The sequence below is a fragment of the Lethenteron reissneri genome, chromosome 55, assembly GCF_015708825.2.
Source record: "Lethenteron reissneri isolate LAM-NWPU_2019-01 chromosome 55, ASM1570882v1, whole genome shotgun sequence".
Lineage (NCBI taxonomy): Eukaryota > Metazoa > Chordata > Hyperoartia > Petromyzontiformes > Petromyzontidae > Lethenteron > Lethenteron reissneri.
Genome location: NC_083833.1, coordinates 6747445 through 6771455, shown reverse-complemented (window position 1 = coordinate 6771455; position 24011 = coordinate 6747445). Strand labels below are relative to the sequence as shown.

The 24011-nt window shown below is 53.7% G+C and overlaps 1 protein-coding gene across 4 annotated transcripts in view; it reads right to left on the bottom strand.

Moving 5' to 3' along the window:
* The window catches only part of LOC133356815 (inositol 1,4,5-trisphosphate receptor type 1-like), a 434548-nt gene that overhangs the window by 232067 nt on the left and 178470 nt on the right, over positions 1-24011 (bottom strand). For all 4 annotated transcript variants that reach the window (XM_061574522.1, XM_061574523.1, XM_061574519.1 and 1 more), the window contains 4 exons: positions 20087-20262; positions 16662-16826; positions 15564-15765; positions 8650-8745 (listed from right to left, as the gene is read on the bottom strand). In XM_061574522.1, coding sequence (XP_061430506.1) covers positions 8650-8745; positions 15564-15765; positions 16662-16826; positions 20087-20262 — 639 coding nt within the window. The remainder of the gene's footprint in view (positions 1-8649; positions 8746-15563; positions 15766-16661; positions 16827-20086; positions 20263-24011) is intronic.

Below are 24011 nucleotides of genomic sequence, written 5' to 3'. Positions count from 1 at the left end.
ATAAGGTGCTACTCGATAACAGCACTTGCCCCACCAGCCTGTTCAAGGCTACACGGGGTATGTTTGTCTTCGTACGTACATACACACACACACGGGGCATGCACACGAATCCATCTGTGCGCAGAGATGCAGAACACATTTTTACATTTTGCCTTTATAAACCACTCTTCGTAAAGAGCATCCTATGGCACCTTGCAAATTAACGCCCTCTCAATTATAAAACTAAAAACCCCCATTGCGCGAGCCATCCAGCTCACCGCGTGGCCCACGCATACGGATCCGTTCATTAGATCTGTGCCTTAAAATATTCCACTGTGCCTGGATTCCCAATATGACTTGAGACGGAGTTCCACAGGCGGGGAGCAGAGCAGGTTACGCACGCGCGTACACACACAGTCACACACAGTCAAAGATCCCACGTGTAGCCTTGGCAGGCTGTGCTGTGCGTGCGTGCGCGTGTGGGGAGCGGTAGTGGGCCTCCCCTAGGTCGACTCAGCCTCAAAACGAGTACCCGGTGCGGTGTGTAAACACAAAGGCGGTCGGGCGTGGTGCTGGCCACCCACCCCCTCGTGTACCGTTCTGGCCTTCATAGGTGTTCGCTAACAGCACTTGCCCCGACAGTTTGTTAAGGCTACACGGGGGATCTTTGTCTTTGTCTTTTGACCAACATCGCCATCGTGGTGATGTTTACACACCGCACCAGGTATTCATTTTAGAGGCTGAGTCGACCTAGGGGAGGCCCCGGTGTTGGCCTCGAGCGGGAATCGCCGGGTTTATGTAGCGCAGCGCTACACTACCGCTCCCCAAACACACCGACACAAACACCTACACAAACACCCACACACACAGACACACACAGACCCGAACACACACACTCATAAACACATACAGGTTTCCATGCAGGTTCGCTTTGTGCGATTTCGCAGGTGTATGTGCCGCTAACCTATTCCTACCCAAATGTCACGACATTATGCGGTGTGAAATCACTCAGATGCGACTATGCGGTCGGACGTGGGACAACATTGTGTGTGTACTGTGCTGTATGCGCTACAAGTAGATATACATGCAGAGATACACGCAGGGATACATGCAGAGATACATGCAGAGATAATCACACAGAAATACACACGAAGATACACAGAGATACACAGAGATACAAAGATCCCCGTATGGCCTTAACATACTGTAGGGTGCAGTGCTGTTAGCGAGCACCTATGAAGGCCAGAAGAGTACACAAGGGGGTGGGTGGCCAGCGCCACGCACGACCGCCTTTGTCTCCCCAGTGGCGATGTTTACACAACGTACCAGGTACTAATTTGAGGCTGAGTCGACCTAGGGGAGGCCCAGGACCGGTTCAAATAATATAATCTTCACTGGTGTTGGCCGTGAGTGGGAATCGAACCCGGGTTTGCCAGGTTCATAGCGCAGTGCGCTAACCGCTACACTACCGCTCCCCACAACACTACAGAGATACACACACACACAGACACATACACAGATACACACATACAGAAATACACACGCAGAAATACACACACAGAGATACACACACAGACACACACACAGATACACACATACAGAAATAAACACACAGAGATACACACACATACAGAAATACACACGCATAAATACACACACAGAGATACACACACACAGATACAGACACAAAATACACACACATACAGAAATACACACACAGCGATACACACACACAGACACACACACAGATACACACGCAGATACACACATACAGATATACACAGACTGAGAGATACGTAACACAGATACAACACTGTGCATGTCCTGTGTGCGCTGTGTGCGCTGCATGGCAGGCAGCCCTGTCTACACGTGCGGTTTCGCACGAGTAAACATCCGAACACTACGGCTACCGCTTAGAGCGACGGGAAGCCCGCGACACACACGCGTACACTGATCCATGATCCGTCCTCACCGTGGTGGTGCAGAATTGCCAGGGGCAAGCCCAAGGTGTCAGTATAAGTCCAGCACCACGGCCGACCACCTTTGTTTCCCCAACGACGCGGATGTTTACCCTACGCACCAGGTACTCTTTTGCGCGTATGTACGCACGTGCGTTGAACTTCTTTCGCACCGTACGAAGCCAGCCGTGCTCTGAATTATCTTTGACTATTTCGACTGGTTAGTTTTTTTTGTTATTGTACTAGGTAAGGCCCCATTGAGCTACGTAGCTATATTTCCGAAGCGACCTGGCTATCACGAATGATAGCTCAACAAAGTGGGCTTATTGCGTGGACATCTGTAGCAGCCAAATGCTCTGAACGCGTGACGCCGATTCTAAATGTGGAGGGAAAACCGGAGGAACCCGGAGAGAAATCTACGCGACCATGGGGAGAGAGAGACACCAAAACTCCAAATATACAGCAGCAGGCGTCAGGGTCGGGATCGGACCCACGACCTCCTGTGCACCAGGCGAGGTAGTTAACATCTCCTAGCCACCGTGATGATGATGAGAGAGACATCAAAACTCCAAATATACAGCAGCAGGCGTTAGGGTCTAGATCGAACCCACGACCTCCTGTATACCCCGCGAGGTAGTTAACATCTCACCACTGTGACGCTCATAAATAATTTAATCGGAGGTTTGGCTGAGTCGTCCGAATATTCCCCCCAGGCTCCCCCCCCCCACCACCACCCCGTCGGAGGGAAGATTGGATGTTGACGGGGCAAGTACCGAGATGTTCACTACCTCGCCTGGTACGCAGGAGGTCGTGGGTTCGATCCCGACCCTGAGACCTGCTGTATATTTGGAGTTTGCGTGTCTCTCTCTCTCATCATCATCACGGTGGCTTGGAGATGTTAACTACCTCGCCTGGTATACAGGAGGTCGTGGGTTCGATCCAGACCCTGACACCTGCTGTATATTTGGAGTTTGCGTGTCTCTCTCTCTCATCATCATCACGGTGGCTTGGAGATGTTAACTACCTCGCCTGGTATACAGGAGGTCGTGGGTTCGATCCAGACCCTGACACCTGCTGTATATTTGGAGTTTGCGTGTCTCTCTCTCTCATCATCATCACGGTGGCTTGGAGATGTTAACTACCTCGCCTGGTATACAGGAGGTCGTGGGTTCGATCCAGACCCTGACACCTGCTGTATATTTGGAGTTTGCGTGTCTCTCTCTCTCATCATCATCACGGTGGCTTGGAGATGTTAACTACCTCGCCTGGTACGCAGGAGGTTGTGGGTTCGATCCCGACCCTGACACCTGCTGTATATTTGGAGTTTGCGTGTCTCTCTCTCTCATCATCATCACGGTGGCTTGGAGATGTTAACTACCTCGCCTGGTATACAGGAGGTCGTGGGTTCGATCCCGACCCTGACACCTGCTGTATATTTGGAGTTTGCGTGTCTCTCTCTCTCTCATCATCATCACGGTGGCTTGGAGATGTTAACTACCTCGCCTGGTATACAGGAGGTCGTGGGTTCGATCCAGACCCTGACACCTGCTGTATATTTGGAGTTTGCGTGTCTCTCTCTCTCATCATCATCACGGTGGCTTGGAGATGTTAACTACCTCGCCTGGTACGCAGGAGGTCGTGGGTTCGATCCCGACCCTGACACCTGCTGTATATTTGGAGTTTGCGTGTCTCTCTCTCTCATCATCATCACGGTGGCTTGGAGATGTGAACTACCTCGCCTGGTACGCAGGAGGTTGTGGGTTCGATCCCGACCCTGACACCTGCTGTATATTTGGAGTTTGCGTGTCTCTCTCTCTCATCATCATCACGGTGGCTTGGAGATGTTAACTACCTCGCCTGGTATACAGGAGGTCGTGGGTTCGATCCAGACCCTGACACCTGCTGTATATTTGGAGTTTGCGTGTCTCTCTGTCTCATCATCATCACGGTGGCTTGGAGATGTTAACTACCTCGCCTGGTACGCAGGAGGTCGTGGGTTCGATCCCGACCCTGACACCTGCTGTATATTTGGAGTTTGCGTGTCTCTCTCTCTCATCATCATCACGGTGGCTTGGAGATGTTAACTACCTCGCCTGGTATACAGGAGGTCGTGGGTTCGATCCAGACCCTGACACCTGCTGTATATTTGGAGTTTGCGTGTCTCTCTCTCTCATCATCATCACGGTGGCTTGGAGATGTTAACTACCTCGCCTGGTACGCAGGAGGTTGTGGGTTCGATCCCGACCCTGACACCTGCTGTATATTTGGAGTTTGCGTGTCTCTCTCTCTCATCATCATCACGGTGGCTTGGAGATGTTAACTACCTCGCCTGGTACGCAGGAGGTTGTGGGTTCGATCCCGACCCTGACACCTGCTGTATATTTGGAGTTTGCGTGTCTCTCTCTCTCATCATCATCACGGTGGCTTGGAGATGTTAACTACCTCGCCTGGTATACAGGAGGTCGTGGGTTCGATCCAGACCCTGACACCTGCTGTATATTTGGAGTTTGCGTGTCTCTCTCTCTCATCATCATCACGGTGGCTTGGAGATGTTAACTACCTCGCCTGGTATACAGGAGGTCGTGGGTTCGATCCAGACCCTGACACCTGCTGTATATTTGGAGTTTGCGTGTCTCTCTCTCTCATCATCATCATCACGGTGGTTTGGAGATGTTAACTACCTCGCCTGGTATACAGGAGGTCGTGGGTTCGATCCAGACCCTGACACCTGCTGTATATTTGGAGTTTGCGTGTCTCTCTCTCTCTCATCATCATCACGGTGGCTTGGAGATGTTAACTACCTCGCCTGGTATACAGGAGGTCGTGGGTTCGATCCAGACCCTGACACCTGCTGTATATTTGGAGTTTGCGTGTCTCTCTCTCTCATCATCATCATCACGGTGGCTTGGAGATGTTAACTACCTCGCCTGGTATACAGGAGGTCGTGGGTTCGATCCAAACCCTGACACCTGCTGTATATTTGGAGTTTGCGTGTCTCTCTCTCTCATCATCATCACGGTGGCTTGGAGATGTTAACTACCTCGCCTGGTACGCAGGAGGTTGTGGGTTCGATCCCGACCCTGACACCTGCTGTATATTTGGAGTTTGCGTGTCTCTCTCTCTCATCATCATCACGGTGGCTTGGAGATGTTAACTACCTCGCCTGGTACGCAGGAGGTTGTGGGTTCGATCCCGACCCTGACACCTGCTGTATATTTGGAGTTTGCGTGTCTCTCTCTCTCATCATCATCACGGTGGCTTGGAGATGTTAACTACCTCGCCTGGTACGCAGGAGGTGGTGGGTTCGATCCTGACGCTGACACCTGCTGTATATTTGGAGGTTGCGGGTCTCTCTCTCTCATCACCACCATCAAGGTGGCTAGGAGATGTTAACTACCTCGCCTGGTATACAGGAGGTCGTGGGTTCGATCCAGACCCTGACACCTGCTGTATATTTGGAGTTTGCGTGTCTCTCTCTCTCATCATCATCACGGTGGCTTGGAGATGTTAACTACCTCGCCTGGTATACAGGAGGTCGTGGGTTCGATCCAGACCCTGACACCTGCTGTATATTTGGAGTTTGCGTGTCTCTCTCTCTCATCATCATCACGGTGGCTTGGAGATGTTAACTACCTCGCCTGGTATACAGGAGGTCGTGGGTTCAATCCCGACCCTGACATCCGCTGTAGATTTGGAGTTTGCGTGTCTCTCTCTCTCATCATCATCACGGTGGCTGGGAGATGTTAACTACCTCGCCTGGTACGAAGGAGGTTGTGGGTTCGATCCCGACCCTGACACCTGCTGTATATTTGGAGTTTACGTGTCTCTCTCTCTCATCATCATCACGGTGGCTTGGAGATGTTAACTACCTCGCCTGGTATACAGGAGGTCGTGGGTTCGATTCCGTCCCTGACACCTGCTGTAGATTTGGAGTTTGCGTGTCTCTCTCTCTCATCATCATCATCACGGTGGCTTGGAGATGTTAACTACCTCGCCTGGTATACAGGAGGTCGTGGGTTCGATCCCGACCCTGACACCTGCTGTATATTTGGAGTTTGCGTGTCTCTCTCTCTCATCATCATCACGGTGGCTTGGAGATGTTAACTACCTCGCCTGGTACGCAGGAGGTCGTGGGTTCGATCCCGACCCTGACACCTGCTGTATATTTGGAGTTTGCGTGTCTCTCTCTCTCATCATCATCACGGTGGCTTGGAGATGTTAACTACCTCGCCTGGTACGCAGGAGGTTGTGGGTTCGATCCCGACCCTGACACCTGCTGTATATTTGGAGTTTGCGTGTCTCTCTCTCATCATCACGGTGGCTTGGAGATGTTAACTACCTCGCCTGGTACGCAGGAGGTTGTGGGTTCGATCCCGACCCTGACACCTGCTGTATATTTGGAGTTTGCGTGTCTCTCTCTCTCATCATCATCACGGTGGCTTGGAGATGTTAACTACCTCGCCTGGTATACAGGAGGTCGTGGGTTCGATCCAGACCCTGACACCTGCTGTATATTTGGAGTTTGCGTGTCTCTCTCTCTCATCATCATCACGGTGGCTTGGAGATGTTAACTACCTCGCCTGGTATACAGGAGGTCGTGGGTTCGATCCAGACCCTGACACCTGCTGTATATTTGGAGTTTGCGTGTCTCTCTCTCTCATCATCATCACGGTGGCTTGGAGATGTTAACTACCTCGCCTGGTATACAGGAGGTCGTGGGTTCGATCCAGACCCTGACACCTGCTGTAGATTTGGAGTTTGCGTGTCTCTCTCTCTCATCATCATCACGGTGGCTTGGAGATGTTAACTACCTCGCCTGGTACGAAGGAGGTTGTGGGTTCGATCCCGACCCTGACACCTGCTGTATATTTGGAGTTTGCGTGTCTCTCTCTCTCATCATCATCACGGTGGCTTGGAGATGTTAACTACCTCGCCTGGTATACAGGAGGTCGTGGGTTCGATCCAGACCCTGACACCTGCTGTATATTTGGAGTTTGCGTGTCTCTCTCTCTCATCATCATCACGGTGGCTTGGAGATGTTAACTACCTCGCCTGGTATACAGGAGGTCGTGGGTTCGATCCAGACCCTGACACCTGCTGTATATTTGGAGTTTGCGTGTCTCTCTCTCTCATCATCATCACGGTGGCTTGGAGATGTTAACTACCTCGCCTGGTACGCAGGAGGTCGTGGGTTCGATCCCGACCCTGACACCTGCTGTATATTTGGAGTTTGCGTGTCTCTCTCTCTCATCATCATCACGGTGGCTTGGAGATGTTAACTACCTCGCCTGGTACGCAGGAGGTTGTGGGTTCGATCCCGACCCTGACACCTGCTGTATATTTGGAGTTTGCGTGTCTCTCTCTCTCATCATCATCACGGTGGCTTGGAGATGTTAACTACCTCGCCTGGTATACAGGAGGTCGTGGGTTCGATCCAGACCCTGACACCTGCTGTATATTTGGAGTTTGCGTGTCTCTCTCTCTCATCATCATCACGGTGGCTTGGAGATGTTAACTACCTCGCCTGGTACGCAGGAGGTTGTGGGTTCGATCCCGACCCTGACACCTGCTGTATATTTGGAGTTTGCGTGTCTCTCTCTCTCATCATAATCACGGTGGCTTGGAGATGTTAACTACCTCGCCTGGTATACAGGAGGTCGTGGGTTCGATCCAGACCCTGACACCTGCTGTATATTTGGAGTTTGCGTGTCTCTCTCTCTCATCATCATCACGGTGGCTTGGAGATGTTAACTACCTCGCCTGGTACGCAGGAGGTTGTGGGTTCGATCCCGACCCTGACACCTGCTGTATATTTGGAGTTTGCGTGTCTCTCTCTCTCATCATCATCACGGTGGCTTGGAGATGTTAACTACCTCGCCTGGTACGCAGGAGGTTGTGGGTTCGATCCCGACCCTGACACCTGCTGTATATTTGGAGTTTGCGTGTCTCTCTCTCTCATCATCATCACGGTGGCTTGGAGATGTTAACTACCTCGCCTGGTACGCAGGAGGTTGTGGGTTCGATCCCGACCCTGACACCTGCTGTATATTTGGAGTTTGCGTGTCTCTCTCTCTCATCATCATCACGGTGGCTTGGAGATGTTAACTACCTCGCCTGGTACGCAGGAGGTTGTGGGTTCGATCCCGACCCTGACACCTGCTGTATATTTGGAGTTTGCGGTCTCTATCTCCCCGTGGTCGCGTGGATTTTTCTCCGGGTTCTCTGTTTTTTTCCCCACCCACATTTATAATCAACGTCGCGCGGTTTAGAGTATTTGGCTGCTACGAATTTTCGCGTGATTAAGCCACTTGGTGAGGCAATCATCTGTTGGGCAGATCGTTTCTGAAAAAGAGTCGTACAGCCCATTGGGTCCTTACCTGTTAGTTTTAAGAAACATCTTGTTTTTAAGCATTGCGTGATAAATTAACCCTTTGCCGAATGCCGATTGCTAACCCTGAAGCTTTTACCCTCTCTGAAAAAGGGTCGTACAGCCCAGTGAAGCCTTACCTGGTAGTTTTAAGAAACATCTTGTTTTTTAGAATCGCATGAGAAATTAACCCTTTGCCGAATGCCGATTGCTAACCCTACAGCCTTCACCCTTTCTCTTACGCTATCCCATATCCCTGGCTCCACTATCCATCCCCCCTTGTCCCCCCCCCCCCAACCGCGTGGCTGTTGTGCCGGGCCGGAGGCGTCGCTAGCGGCTCCTCACCGTCGCGTGCGGACGCCGGCCGGCTGGAGTAGTGCTGCACAGTGGGGCCGCTGCAGTTGACGCTGTCGGAGCTGCAGTAGCGGGGCTCATCGGGGCCTGTCGGGACAGACGCCGCGTCGGGGTCAATAATAACAGTGAATAATAATAGTTAACAGAATGATGCATCTTCTTGGTTCTTTCGGTAGAGTCACGTAGAAGGGAAATTATAATAAAATAATAAAAATAAAACGTCGTGAGCATTTTTTTATTATGTTTTATTTTTATTATTTTATTATTTCCCTTCTACGTGACTTTACCGAAAGAACCAAGAACAAAATATATAATTACATAATAACTAATCATATATATGTTACACGTATGATATGTATAATTCATGACCAAATCCCATATATGGCCACCACCATGCAATAATAACAATAAACCAAATGCAATGGCACCAAATCAAAAACCAACAACAGCAGTTGCTGTTGTCACAACAGAGGAATGAGTCCGTGAGGTCTAACACACATCTCAGACCACGATGCCAACTTGCCAGAGATCGCAAACGGGTTTTAATTCCTTACTCGTACCCGGCCGCACCAGGGTCGCAAATGGGTACCTGTACCCATACCCGGCCGGGTACGAGTTTCTGTTCCCTACCCGTACCCTACCCGAAATGAGTGACAAACGGTTACTCACCAGTGACTCACGGTGTACCCGTACCCGTACCCGGCTGCACCAGGGTCGCAAATGGGTACCCGTACCCGTACCCGGCCGGGTACGGGTAGCCGGGTATCGGGTAGGGTATGGGTATCGGGTACCCGATTGCGACCTCTGCAACTTGCCAAGAAGCAAGCCAGGAAATCTTCACCGCAGGGGGCCGTAGCGGCGGCGGTGGCGGTAAAGTGGCCACAAAGTTACGACTCATTCATACCGATCGGTCCGATGTCCGCAAAAAGCCATGACCTATTTATCAAGCGTGTGCCCTGGATGAACGAGAAAAAAAAAAGACCGGGACTTTAATTTCGGATTTCAATAACACGATTGGAGCCGCTGTGTCCGGAGGATGATGTGGGGTGGGAGGGGGGCGGGGGGGCTAGCTCCAGCCTGCGGGCGGCTGTGCGCGTGAGAAAGCTCGTCCACCGATCGCGGTTTTGAGTTTGTTTTTTTGTACAATTGGGGTGGATAGCAGAAACATTTGCCAATGTGTTGTGGACCTCACCAGCGTTCGCGTATTTCTGAAATGATGTAAGCAGCCGCAGCGTGTCGGTTGCTTTGACTCACATGAGTGTGTGAATAAACGATTAATGATTGCGAACAGCGGGGGGAGGGCTACCGTTGATCCCACCCGGGCAGCGAACGATCACAGGCGCGGACACACACGCACACACGCACGCACACACGCACGCACGCACACACACATGCACGCACACATGCACGCACACACACACACACGCACACACACACGCACACATACACACGCACACACACGCACGCACACGCGCACACACACACGCACGAACACACACACACGCACACACGCACACGTACGCACGCACACACACACGCACACGCACACACACGCACACACGCACACACACACACGCGCACACACGCACACACACGCACACGCACACACACGCACACACACGCACACACGCACACACACGCACGCACACACACATACACGCACGCACACACACATGCGCTCACACACGCACACACACGCACACACACGCACACACACACACGCACGCAGCGGGCGGGCGGTTGGCTGGCCGATGAGTGCCTCCCCCAAACCGCGTCTGTCGTGGTCTTTGACCAGACCTCACCGCGCACGATCGCTGCGGTTTTGCCGAAGACCGCCTCGGACACATAACCCGCCACACTACCACGAGGTCCCCCTGCTCTTCGGGAAGCTAACGCAGATCGTCGGTTTCCCGAGCGCGGCGCACGAACCCCACTGCTCCGCATCTCATTCGTTCACCTACTCATATTTCGGAGTAAGAGCAGGGAATTCTCGAATGCATCTCTGCTGAGATGTGAGTTGTTCGCTCCCTTGTAGGGCGCCGCGTGATTTTCTCTCCGGGCTCGCCGGTTTTGCTCACCCATTACGCAAAGTCCAAATAGGCTTGCCTTCAAGTTTTCGTGACTGCAGGAATTCATATTCTTTGGGTCTTTCGGTAAAGTCACGTAGATTTCTTCAAAGAAAATAACAAAACCCTACGACGTTTCGATCGCAACACAAGCGGTCGTCATATTCCTGATCATCCTGATGACCACTTGTGTTGCGATCGAAACGTCGTAGGGTTTTGTTATTTTCTTTGATCCTACCTACGTGACTTTACCGAAAGACCCGAGGAATATGAATTCCTGCAGTCACGAAAGCTTTAAATCAAGATTTATCCCCAACGTGGTCGCAAGCATCCTCTTGAAGATGAGTCTTGAGATTCTCCTGGGTAAAGGAGACGCCGCGGCGGCGAGATGTCAACTACCTCGCCTGGTATGCAGGAGGTCGTGGGTTCGATCCCGACTCTGATGCCTGCTGCTGTATATTTGGAGTTTGCGTGTCTCTCTCTCATCATCATCATCACGGTGGCTAGGAGATGTTAACTACCTCGCCTGGTATACAGGAGGTCGTGGGTTCGATCCCGACTCTGACGCCTGCTGCTGTATATTTGGAGTTTGCGTGTCTCTCTCTCATCATCATCACGGTGGCTAGGAGATGTTAACTACCTTGCCTGGTATACAGGAGGTCGTGGGTTCGATCCCGACCCTGACGCCTGCTGCTGTATATTTGGAGTTTGCGTGTCTCTCTCTCATCATCATCACGGTGGCTAAGAGATGTTAACTACCTTGCCTGGTATACAGGAGGTCGTGGGTTCGATCCCGACCCTGACGCCTGCTGCTGTATATTTGGAGTTTGCGTGTCTCTCTCTCATCATCATCACGGTGGCTAGGAGATGTTAACTACCTCGCCTGCTATACAGGAGGTCGTGGGTTCGATCCCGACCCTGACGCCTGCTGCTGTATATCTGGAGTTTGCGTGTCTCTCTCTCATCATCATCACGGTGGCTAGGAGATGTTAACTACCTCGCCTGCTATACAGGAGGTCGTGGGTTCGATCTCGACTCTGACGCCTGCTGTATATTTAGAGTTTGCGTGTCACTCTCCCCCGTGGTCGCGTGGATTTTTCTCTCCGGGTCCTCCAGTTTTTCCCTCCGCATTTAGAATCAAAACGACGATCACAAGCCACTTGTGGCCAGGTCGCTTCTGAAATAGCGTTGTATAGCTCAGTGGGGCCTGACCTGGTAAACAAAAAAATTTAAGTTTTGATTCGAAAGTTCAAGCGAAACACTCGAACAATAATAATGATTACAATCACTCGGCTCCGTGGCACGGGGCGTTTTATCTTGAAACCTCTCGCGGCGACATCAGCGAATAGCGTTTGATAACAAATGGCGAGCGGCGGACGAAGGAAACGAGCGAACGCGGGACGGCGCGTTTTTTAGATTTCGTCCGACACGCCCCGGCACGTGCGCGCGCGTTACTCCGGCGTGCGCGTTACACCGGCACGGGAGTTGCCGCAGGATGGGAGTTACACCGGCGAGGGCGTGCCCGCTCGGTCCCGTTACGTCCGCAGTGCAGTGCCGCGAAATCAGGATTAAAAGTCGGGTCGTCGCGGGGCGGAACGGCCTCGTTCGTTGCCGGAGAACGGACCGCCGCAGAAGTGGATATTGCAGAGCTGCCTCCGAGATCGCTTACCGAGTGGCAACGCCGGGCCCGCACGCGGCACTGGGGCGGCGCTTTCTCACCCGCTCCGGCGTACGAGAGTGAGATCCGTCCGTTTGTGCGACGATCGAACCGACATTTCTCATTGTTGGCGCTGCGAGTTGGCAAAACGTTAAGCGCGGAACCGAATTTAACACGGTGGGGTTGTTTTTTGTTGTTGTTGCGTGCACTTATCGGTTGACTGGCCTGAGGCCATCAACTCACTGGACTTGAGGGACAGCGTTTAGCCACGGGGCAGGCTGCCTGGAATGGGAACGCACCTTTTGTTTGCGCGAGGTCAGTTTAACAATTTGCGCGCACGTTACTTTCCGTCGGCTTTTCGCCAGAATCTGCGTTTCCTGTGACCTTATCCAAGGACTTGGCAGCAGCGGCAGCAGCGGCGGCGGCGGCCGTACGTCACATCTGGACACGGGCACCATCTGGGGGTGCCCATTAGCACCACCAGCCTTGGCAGTCGGGCGGCACGTCTTGTAAGACTTTAACACGGAAGCAGCAAAAAAAAAAAACGAACGTTCGGGGGTAAAGCCTCGTAAAAAATTAATGATTGCAGAGTGGCCACATCGTGAAGCCATCAATCTGAGGGCGCACCGTATTTTTTTTAATGTAACGGCCGGCAAATTTTTTTTTTTTTACATTTTTAATACCCCCATCTATTGCGTCCAGCGGATTTAGCCGGGACAGCCTTGCGGGGGGAAAAACGTCCTGGAAAAAATGAAAAAGAAAAAAACGAAATAAGCTGCGGCGCAGAAAGTGCGGGCGCGGCGCGAAATCGGCAAACTCGGCGGGTTTCACGCCGGGGCGAGCGGCAACGAGCTGAGTTTGCGCGGGCGGACGGGCGAGAGACGGAGAGAGCGAGGGGGGGGCAGAAAGGGAGGGGAGGGGGGGGGAGCCGTCTGGCCGTTTGGCGAGAGAAGACGGCGAGAGAGAGATACGCAAGGGGCCCGCCGAGATTGACGGGCGGCCGTGCCAGATTTGACGAGGCTAAGAGTCGCCGAGAATATCCTCGTAAATCGCGTTAAAAGTCACCGCGCAAGCAAACGGCAGTCCCCGGACTCCCCCCCCCCCCCCAGCCCGCGCACCCCCTTCCCGGGACACGCGCGCGAAACCAACTCATGCCAAACGGCGGCAAAGAAGCGCGGAAATTTGGCGGAGGAGGTGCGGAGATTGGGGGGATGCAGGGGGCGGCCGTCTCGGTGAATTGTCGTCGTTAGCGCCGGTGGGCGCGCGCGCACGCGAGGGTGCCGTCGCTGGAACGGGGGGGGGTGGGGGGGAGCCGTGCCGTAGGCGTTTACGGGGAGGGGGGGGGCGTCGGTAGGACACGGGGGAGCTTGAACGCATTCGGGAGCGGTGGCGCTGCGGTTAGGGTGACCGTGACCCCCGGGTTCTATTCCATCACCCCCCCCGGCGACGGCTAACATCGGTGGCAGACTCCGGGCGCGAACGCTTTTTCCGTCCTGCGTTGCTGAGCGGCGCGGTCAAATAACTGTAGGAAGTCTTCTTGGTTCTTTCGGCAAAGTCACGTAGAAGGGAAATAATAAAACAATAAAAATAAAACGTAATAAAATAATTCTCACGACGTTTCGGCCACAACGCAAGGACGGCTGCTTGCGTTGTTATTATTTTATTACGTTTTATTTTTATTATTTTATTATTTCCCTTCTACGTGATGACTTTATCGAAAGAACCAAGAAGATGAATCCCTGCAGTCACGAAAGCTTTAAATCGAAACTGTAAGAAGGTGGAGGGAGGGGTGGGGGGGGGAGCGGGGATCTTCATTCAGCAGCGGATAGCCCGAGTGCCGAACACTCATGAACAACTCGGGTGGCGTGGCGGCTCGTGCTGCGATGTGCACCGGTGGTGCGGCGGGGCATTGAAAGCAAAACCGCGCGGTGCGCCGTGTGGGGTGGGGTACGCTGCCCCGTTTGATTTCTTATCACCGCCTTCCCTACACTTTGCACTTCTGTTGTGTTTTTGTTTTGTTTGCCGACGTTCTGACCCCGCGCCTAGTCGTCGTCGTCGTCGTCGCCAAACAGAACAAACAAGACCTTCCTGGTTTATCTCCCGTTTCTTTATTTTTGTCCCCCCCTCGGCGTGGTATGACGCAGCTGCGCCGTGGTGGGTTGGCGGCACAGCGGTTTGCGCAGCCCTCGTTGACGGTCCATGGCAACGGTTCTCAACCGGAGGGAGGGGGGGTAACGTTGACCCCCTGGGGGGGGGGGGGTAACGCGGCAATGTCCCGGGGGGGCGGGCAAGCGGGGGGGGGGGATAAACGTGAGGCAATTTGTAAACGCGTAAGAAATGATATCGTGAGCGCGAGAGCCGTTTGTGAATAATGGCGTGCGAATGTGCCGATAGTGAAATAACTACGACAACGTTCAAATCCGCGTGGTATCCTAGAACGATTCAAAAAGACCGTTTTAAACCCACCGATCGTAAGCAATGTTGGTTTTCAGGAGCAACCAGCGAGCGTCACAAGCACAGTTACTTAGCCAGTCAAGGATACCTCAACTGGATAGAATGTTGACGTTCGTTAATTCTCAGAACCATGTTGGGTCAGGTAAGGTGAGGGGTATGGGGGGGGGGGTAACTCGGTTGAAACAAAATTCAATAATCTTCTTGGTTCTTTCGGTAAAGTCACGTAGAATGGAAATAATAAAATAATAAAAATAATAATAAAATAATTATGCCTCTGTCGAGAAGACAGAGACAGACTCTGTCTTCTCGACAGACCTGTTCTTCACCTGAGGACGGCTGCTTGCGTTGTGGCCGAAACGTCGTGAGAATTATTGTATTATGTTTTATTTTTATTATTTTATTTCTTCCCTTCTACGTGACTTTACCGAAAGAACCAAGAAGAAGGTACAGCATTGTCCTGAAAATGCAGCGCCGATGCACAGCACGATACGGAGCGATCGCTTTGGGGAATAATGAAATAATGATTTTTTTTTTCTACCTGACTTTACCGAAAGAACCAAGAAGATGAATCCCTGCAGTCACGAAAGCTTTAAATCGAAAATTCAATAAGGCGGTGAGTTCGGGGGGGGGGGGGGGGGTGTGAAATCTCGTTTCCGTGTGGCACCGGCGTAGTGGTTCGGCACAAGGCGTGCCGTGCCACGGTGCGTGCGGTCGCGCTCGTCGCCCACCTCTGTCGGCGGCGCCGTGCGGCGCTCCGGAGCGGTCGACCGAGAGGATGAAGTCGTCGCGGAAGAAGAGGAAGCCGACGATGGAGAAGAGGTAGACGAGGATGAGCGCGAGCACGGCGGTGAGCACGATGGAGCGGCCGTTGCGCGTCACGCTCTTGATCACGTTGAGCAGCGTCTCCTCGCGGTACACCAGGTCGAACAGCTTAAGGGGCACGGGGGGCACGCGCGTCCAAACGCGGTTGCTGGTACATTTCTGCGAATGCGGTTGTTGTTACATTGCTGCGAATGCGGTTGTTGTTACATTGCTGCCAATGGGGTTGTTGTTACATTGCTGCGAATGCGGTTGCTGTTACATTGCTGCGAACGCGGTTGCTGTTACATTGCTGCCAATGGGGTTGTTGTTACATTGCTGCGAATGCGGTTGCTGTTACATTGCTGCGAACGCGGTTGCTGTTACATTGCTGCCAATGGGGTTGTTGTTACATTGCTGCGAACGCGGTTGCTGTTACATTGCTGCGAACGCGGTTGCTGTTACATTGCTGCCAATGGGGTTGCTGTTACATTGCTGCCAATGGGGTTGCTGTTACATTGCTGCGAATGCGGTTGCTGTTACATTGCTGCGAACGCGGTTGCTGTTACATTGCTGCCAATGCGGTTGCTGTTACATTGCTGCCAATGGGGTTGCTGTTACATTGCTGCCAATGGGGTTGCTGTTACATTGCTGCGAATGCGGTTGTTGTTACATTGCTGCGAATGCAGTTGCTGTTACATTGCTGCGAATGTGGTTGTTGTTACATTGCTGCGAACGCGGTTGCTGTTACATTGCTGCCAATGGGGTTGTTGTTACATTGCTGCGAATGCGGTTGCTGTTACATTGCTGCGAACGTGGTTGCTATTACATTGCTGCCAATGCGGTTGCTGTTACATTGTTGCGAACGCGGTTGCTGTTACATTGCTGCCAATGCGGTTGCTGTTACATTGCTGCCAATGCGGTTGCTGTTACATTGCTGCCAATGCAGTTGCTGTTACATTGCTGCGAGCGCGGTTGTGCGTGTGTGCTTGTTGCTCATGGCTGTGGTTGCTGCGAGCGGCGGCTACCAGCAGGCTGTAGAAGAACTCGTGGAGGAGGAGGCCCGAAGCGCACACCGTCAGGTAGAAGAGGTGGTAGAGGAACTCCACGTCGAAGATCATCGCTCGGTAGCCGCGGGCAAACGTGCCTCGGTTCCCCACGAAGCTCACCAGGAACACCACCTTGTTGCATACCTGGTGGGCACAAAGACAAAGATCCCCCCCGTGTAGCCTTTACAAAGTGTCGGGGCAAGTGCTGTTAGCGAGCAGCGCCTATGAAGGCCGGCACGGCACACGAGGGGTTGTCGTTCCGGCCTTCATCGCAACTGGAACCCCAGTGGGCATGTTTAGACAATGCACCAGGTACTCATTTGAGGCTGAGTCGATCTAAGGGAGGCCCACGACCGGTTCAGATAATCGTCACTGGGTGTTGGCCCTGAGCGGGAATCGAACTCGGGCAGCCGGGTTCATAGCGCAGCGCGCTAACCGCTGCACCACCGCTCCCCCTGGTGGGCACGGGCACACACACACACACGTGGCGGCGGACGCTCGGCTCTCTCTCGAGTGGTTGGTGGTCTAGACAAGGAGGGGAGGGGGGGTGGTGGTCACGTGACGCGCGAGGTGTGACGGGGGCGGGGGAAGGCGGTATCACGGTGCACCTCGGCGCGTTGACGTTTCCTTTGGATATAAAGAACAAAGATCCCCGGGTGTAGCCTCAACAGGCTGTCGGGGCAAGTGCCGTTAGGGAGTAGCACCTGTGAAGGCCCGGCACGGCACACGAGGTGGTGGGTGGCCGGCATTGTACGCCCGATCGCCCTCATCTCCCCAGTGTTGTTGTTTTACACACGGCACAAGCCACCCATTGAGGCTGAGTCGACCTAAGGGAGGCCCAGGACCGGATCAAATATTCGCCTCTGTGACTGGTCGAGAGTGGGAATTGAGCTCGGGTCACCGGGGTTCATGGCGCACCGCGCTAACCGCTAAGCCAACACTTCCCACCCTTGCGTAAAGACACACGCACACACCACAGTGGCTAGGAGATGTTAACCACCTCCCCTGGTATACAGGAGGTCGTGGGTTCGATCCCGACCCTGACTACGCCTGAATATTTGGAATGTGTCTATCATGATCATCATCACGGTGGCTAGGAGATGTTAACCACCTCGCCTGGTATGCAGGAGGTCGTGGGTTCGATCCCGACCCTGACTACACCTGAATATTTGGAATGTGTCTATCATGATCATCATCACGGTGGCTAGGAGATGTTAACCACCTCGCCTGGTCTACAGGAGGTCATGGGTTCGAACCCGACCCTGACTACGCCTGAATATTTGGAATGTGTCTATCATGATCATCATCACGGTGGCTAGGAGATGTTAACCACCTCGCCTGGTATGCAGGAGGTCGTGGGTTCGAACCCGACCCTGACTACGCCTGAATATTTGGAATGTGTCTATCATGATCATCATCACGGTGGCTAGGAGATGTTAACCACCTCGCCTGGTATGCAGGAGGTCGTGGGTTCGATCCCGACCCTGACTACGCCTGAATATTTGGAATGTGTCTATCATGATCATCATCACGGTGGCTAGGAGATGTTAACCACCTCGCCTGGTATGCAGGAGGTCGTGGGTTCGAACCCGACCCTGACTACGCCTGAATATTTAGAATGTGTCTATCATGATCATCATCACGGTGGCTAGGAGATGTTAACCACCTCGCCTGGTATTCAGGAGGTCGTGGGTTCTAACCCGACCCTGACTACGCCTGAATATTTAGAATGTGTCTATCATGATCATCATCACGGTGGCTAGGAGATGTTAACCACCTCGCCTGGTATTCAGGAGGTCGTGGGTTCGATCCCGACCCTGACGCCTGCTGCTGTGTACTTGTAGTTTGCGTGTCTCTCTATCCCCGTGGTCGCGTGGATTTTTATTCGCGTCCCCCGGTTTGTCCCCTCCACATTTAGAATCAACATCGCTCGTTTAGAGTCTTTGGCCTTCGTAAGTTCCCACGCGATGTCAAGTTGCTCCGTTGAGCGATAATTTGCAATAGCCAGGTAGCCTGTGAAATCAAAAAGAGCTGAACAAATAAAAAATTGTAAAATATCAGATGATTGTGGTGGCGACATTCTGAAAAAAATCTGACACCCATCTCTCATACGTATTTGATGTGTGCCTTGCATATTAAACTCGCAGCAACTGCACAGCATGGGATCTCCTGACAGAATAACCCCCCCCCCTCCGGCCCGCCATGATCCGTATAATAGCCGTTATATATTTTAAATGGGGATTTAAGGAAGCTCCAGCTGTGCAAGTGTCTGTCAGTGTGTGCCAGCACGCACTCACTCACACACACACGCACACACACACACGCACTCACACACATACGCACACACACACACGCACACACACACGCGCACACACACACACGCACACACACACACGCACACACAACACGCACACACACACACACGCACGCACACACACACACGCACGCACACACACACACATGCACGCACGCACGCACGCACACACACACACACCCACACACGCACACACGCGTACACACACGCACACTAACACACACACACCCACAGGCACGCTAGCACGCACACACGCACGCACACATACAAACGCACACCCACAGGCAAACACGCACGCACACAAGTGCGCACACACACACACGCACACACGCACGCAAGCACGCACACATGCGCACACACGCACACACGCACAGGCACGCCAGCACGCGCGTCGGGACGGAACGATCTCTATTTCTTGATTTAGATTTTTTTTTTGTTCGTAATTAAACAATTAAAAATGTAAACGCCGTTCAGAGCTGAAACGAACGCACGCGTACACGCACACGCGTACAGACGCGCGCGCGTGCGTACGTACGTAAAGGTGCAAATAATTGCTTAAACATCTGTGAGCCGCTAAGATTTCCTCCGGATGTGATTATAACCCACGCGGCACTCGCGGATTTAATTGCTAACGGTGGGCAGAGACACCTCTCTGAATAATAATAATGATGACGACGACGACAACGACGATAGGAAATTATACAACAGTAGTTATGTTTATAGAAGGATAACGGAATGCGTACGGGAGAGGTGGGGTGGGGGGGGGTTCCACCAACGCGGAGATGGAGCGGTGCAGAGATGCTGCGCGGATCGTCGCGTCGTGGGACCGCGAGAGGTGGTGACAGCCCCGGAGAGTAGGCCTTCATCCAGCAGTGGATCGATCACGGCTGACGATGACGACGCTCGATGAGGTGCAACGACAAGCAACGGGCGTGTGACATGAGACATGGCGACGCGTGGCCGTCTCATCACGACGCTGCGACGGGCACGAAACGACCGCGGTGGGACGGGGGACGCGACGACGAGTGACAACGAGGTGCGACGCGTGGGGAAGGTGGGGGGTCGCGACGAGGTCGGCGGCCGCACGCACGTTTGCGGTGCCCAGCAGCAGCAGCGTGGGCTCCAGGCCGAGCGAGTAGATGAGGCGGAGGATCGCGGAGCCGATGAGCGCGCGGATGCCGTGGGGGCGCGGCAGCGCCAGCACGATGGCCAGCGAGCCCAGCGTCGCCGTCCACAGCAGTCCCGACAAGTGCGGCTCCAGGGGGCCTTGGGGTGACGGGGGGGGGGGGGCGAGGAGCGGGGGGAGGCGGGGGTAAGGAGCGGGGGTGACGTGGGGGGGGGGGGGGGGTGAGGAGCGGGGGGAGGCGGGGGTAAGGAGCGGGGGTGACGTGCGGAGACACGGGGAGGCAAGGGAGACACGGGGAGGCAAGGGGAGACACGGGGTGACACGGGGTGACACGGGGAGACACGGGGAGACACGGGGAGACACGGGGAGACACGGGGTGACACGGGGAGACACGGGGAGGCACAGGGAGACACAGGAAGACACGGGGTGACACGGGGAGACACGGGGAGGCAAAGGGAGACACGGGGAGACACGGGAAGACACGGGGTGACACGGGGAGACACGGGAAGACACGGGGAGACACGGGGAGGCACGGAGAGACACGGGGAGGCACGGGGTGGCCCGGGGTGACACGGGGAGACACAGGAAGACACGGGGAGACACGGGGAGGCAAGGGGAGACGCGGGGTGACACAGGGAGACATGGGGGAAGCAAGGGGAGACACGGTGAGGAAAAGGGAGACACGGGGAGACAAGGGGAGACACGTGGTGGCAAGGGGAGACGAAGATTACCACGGGGCACTTTGGCACAACACAAGTACGTGTGGGTCGACGTGAGCCAACACGGACTAAAATGCAGCACCGAGGCCTACAAGAGTCGCTAAGACCCAACAGAGGCCAACGTGGGCCACGCAAAACAACACACGTCAGCACCAAACGCAACACAGCCAAACGGGCCACACCAATCAAAATAGTCAATGGGCCACCAGGGTCAACATGGGCCAACAGAGGCCAGAGGTGGGACAAAGTCATTGTTATGCAAGTCCAAGTCGAGTCTGAAGTCATCAAATTCATGACTCGAGTCTGACTCGAGTCCAAGTCACATGACTCGAGTCCACACCTCTGACAGAGGCCAAAATGTGTCCATAGGGCCCGACATGGGCTTATATGGGCAGCACAAATCACACCTAGGCAATCGCAGGTCAACCAAGAACGCAAACACCCACATTGCACAACATGGGCGACCAAGGCCAAACGGGGCCAACTTTGAGTGTCCGGGTGGCCGGGTGGCCGGCTGGCTGGGTGGTGGGTGGCCGGCTGGCTGGTTGACAGGCGTTGCGCCGTGAATTACGGCCTAATTATGGGCTTCAGCCAGCGCCACCGGCAATAACCGGGCACCGGGGTGGCAGCGGCGGCCAGATGGGGCCTTGCTCTTTCAAGCGAGGCCGACCAGCGGTTAATGTGCTCTGATGGCGAATCGGCGGCGAAGGGGGTGGGTGGTGGGCGAAATTGAGAGGAGGTGGTGGAGGCGGGGGTGGGTAGCGTCACCGGTGGAAACGTTCCTGGGGATGCGCGAGCGTTGTCGCGTTAATACGCGCGCGCGTGCGTGCCTGTCACATCAAAACGCAGCGGCAGCAGCTTGCGGAGCGATCGTTGCTCCGATCGTGTACGGCTGTGTACGCTTATATCCGCCCCATTTCCCCTGGCAGAGAGAGGCTTTATTGATGAGGATGGGCCACTTAAAGTGTTCCCTGGGACGTGAGTTTTAATGATATCATTGAACGCTGCGGAATAATCATTCATTGCCAGTATTGCTTTTTTTCTTTCTTTCCTTCCCATCTCCCGCAACCTGCCCCCCCCCCCCCCGCCGCCCCCCGCCACTCCCACTCATGCTCTCTCTCAACAATTAAAGTGGACTCTTAAAAAGTCACACGCGAGCGAAAACAAGAAAACAAATCTATACGCCCGGCCTTAAAATGCGCCTCTCACGAACGCGGGACAACAGCAGTTTACCAAATTCACCGCAGCACTCGGGGAGGGCGGGGGGGGGGGGGGGAATGCACGACTGCCATATTCACCAGGCCAGAGAGGGCACCGGCAAAATGTGTGCCGGGGGTCATCTCATGCAGCGCGGGTTGGCTACGTACGGCGCGCCGAAGAAGTTCAACCGCACGTGCGTGCGTGCATGCATATGAGTGAATACACAAACAAATTATATTCTTATAAAGCAGCGGTGGCCAACTGGCATCTCCCCAAGTGGCTCTTCAATCCACCGCACGCGACTCTTCAATCCCAACTCTTCAATCCACCGCACGCGACTCTCCAATTCGCCGCACGCAGCTCCAGCGAAGGGGCACAACGTAGAATTTACTATCACAGTAGGAGCAAAGAATAAATGAATGTATGCCGTTGCTGTGCCAAGAACTCGCAATATATACACGCACGCAGCTTGTCTCTTTTTAGAATTCACGGCCACTTTTTTGGCTCTTGGTCTGTTACGGGTTGGCCACCCACGATGTCGACACGCGCGCGCTATTTATAAACCAGCCTGCGAATCAGTCCGCCGAGCGAGCCAGAGTCTGCGCGGATCGCTCTTCCAACGTATGCATACGTGAGCGAGTGTGTTTGTGTGTACCGGAGGCTGCTGAAGCAATGCGAATAACGCGTGCGTTTCTTTATTGTTCAAGTGTCAGTTTTATTTAGTGGGTCCTGTCAGCGATGTGACACAAAAACAAACGAAAAACCCATTGCGAATCGAGACCCTCTCTTGTGCAATGTGACTTATCTGTAGCGGCGAACAGCAGCAGCAGCAGTAACAGCAGCAAGCAAAAGCAGCAGTTAGCCGGAAGCATTAGCAGCAGCAGTAGCAGCAGTAGTAAGCAGCAGCAAACAGAAGCAACAGAAGCAGCAGCAGTAGTAGCAGAAGCAGTAGTAGCAACAGCAGTAGTAGCAGCAAAAGCAGTAAGCAGCAGATGCAGTAGCAGCAGCAGGAGAAGCAGCAGTAGCAGTAAGCGACAGTAGCTGCAACAGAAGCAGCAGCAGTAGTGGCAGAAGCAGTAGTAGCAACAGCAGAAGCAGCAGCAAGCAGAAACAGTAACAGCAGCAGCAGTGGCAGCAGAAGCATCAGCAGCATTAATAGCAGAAGAAGCAGTAGTAGCAGCAGCAGATGCAGCAGCAGCAGTAGCAGCAGCAGTAGCAGCAGTAGCAGCAGCAGTAAGCAGCAGAATCAGTAGCAGTAGTAGCAGCAGCAGCAGTAGCAGCAGCAGCAGTAATCAGCAGAAGCAAGGAGCGCTGTCTTGTAACGGTGGCGGCGCTGCCGGGGAAGGGAGGCACGCTCGATGACACGCGTGTTGAAGTAGCTCTCTGGCATCTCTCGCGGTGGTTTTTTTTTTTAACTGAAAAATTACTAACGAGGGCGAACCTGGCACAGAGCGTCCTCATTATTCTCTCCGCCAAAGAGGGAAGAGAAAGAAGAAGACGAAAAAAAATCGAAAGGCCACACTTTCATCCTCGCGTCTCGCATGGTGCCCGAGGACCGGAGGCTACGGCTGCAGCTGCTGCTGCTTGATCGGTGGCGGGGGGGGGGGGGTCAAGCCAGGTTTCTCAGGACGCTTACCCAAGACGCCTTGCAGGAAAGCACCACCACGTCTCACGGGGGGGTGCTACTCAGTAGCTAGTAGATGTTAACTGCCACGCCTGGTATACAGTTTCCGTGTCTCTCTCCCTGTCGACGCGGGCAGGGTGGGGGGGGGGTCCTCTGTTCTTTCCCTCTGCGCGTTTGGAATCAACGTCGCGCGTCTATACGATTTGCGCTACCGTTGAATTCCACGTGTGGATAAGCCACCTCGCTCAGCTATCATTTCAAGTTCAAGTTCATTGATTAGGTATAAAGCTCTGTGAGCCATTCGGTTCTTGAATTGGGTGCAACCGCAACAAACAAAAAACAAAAA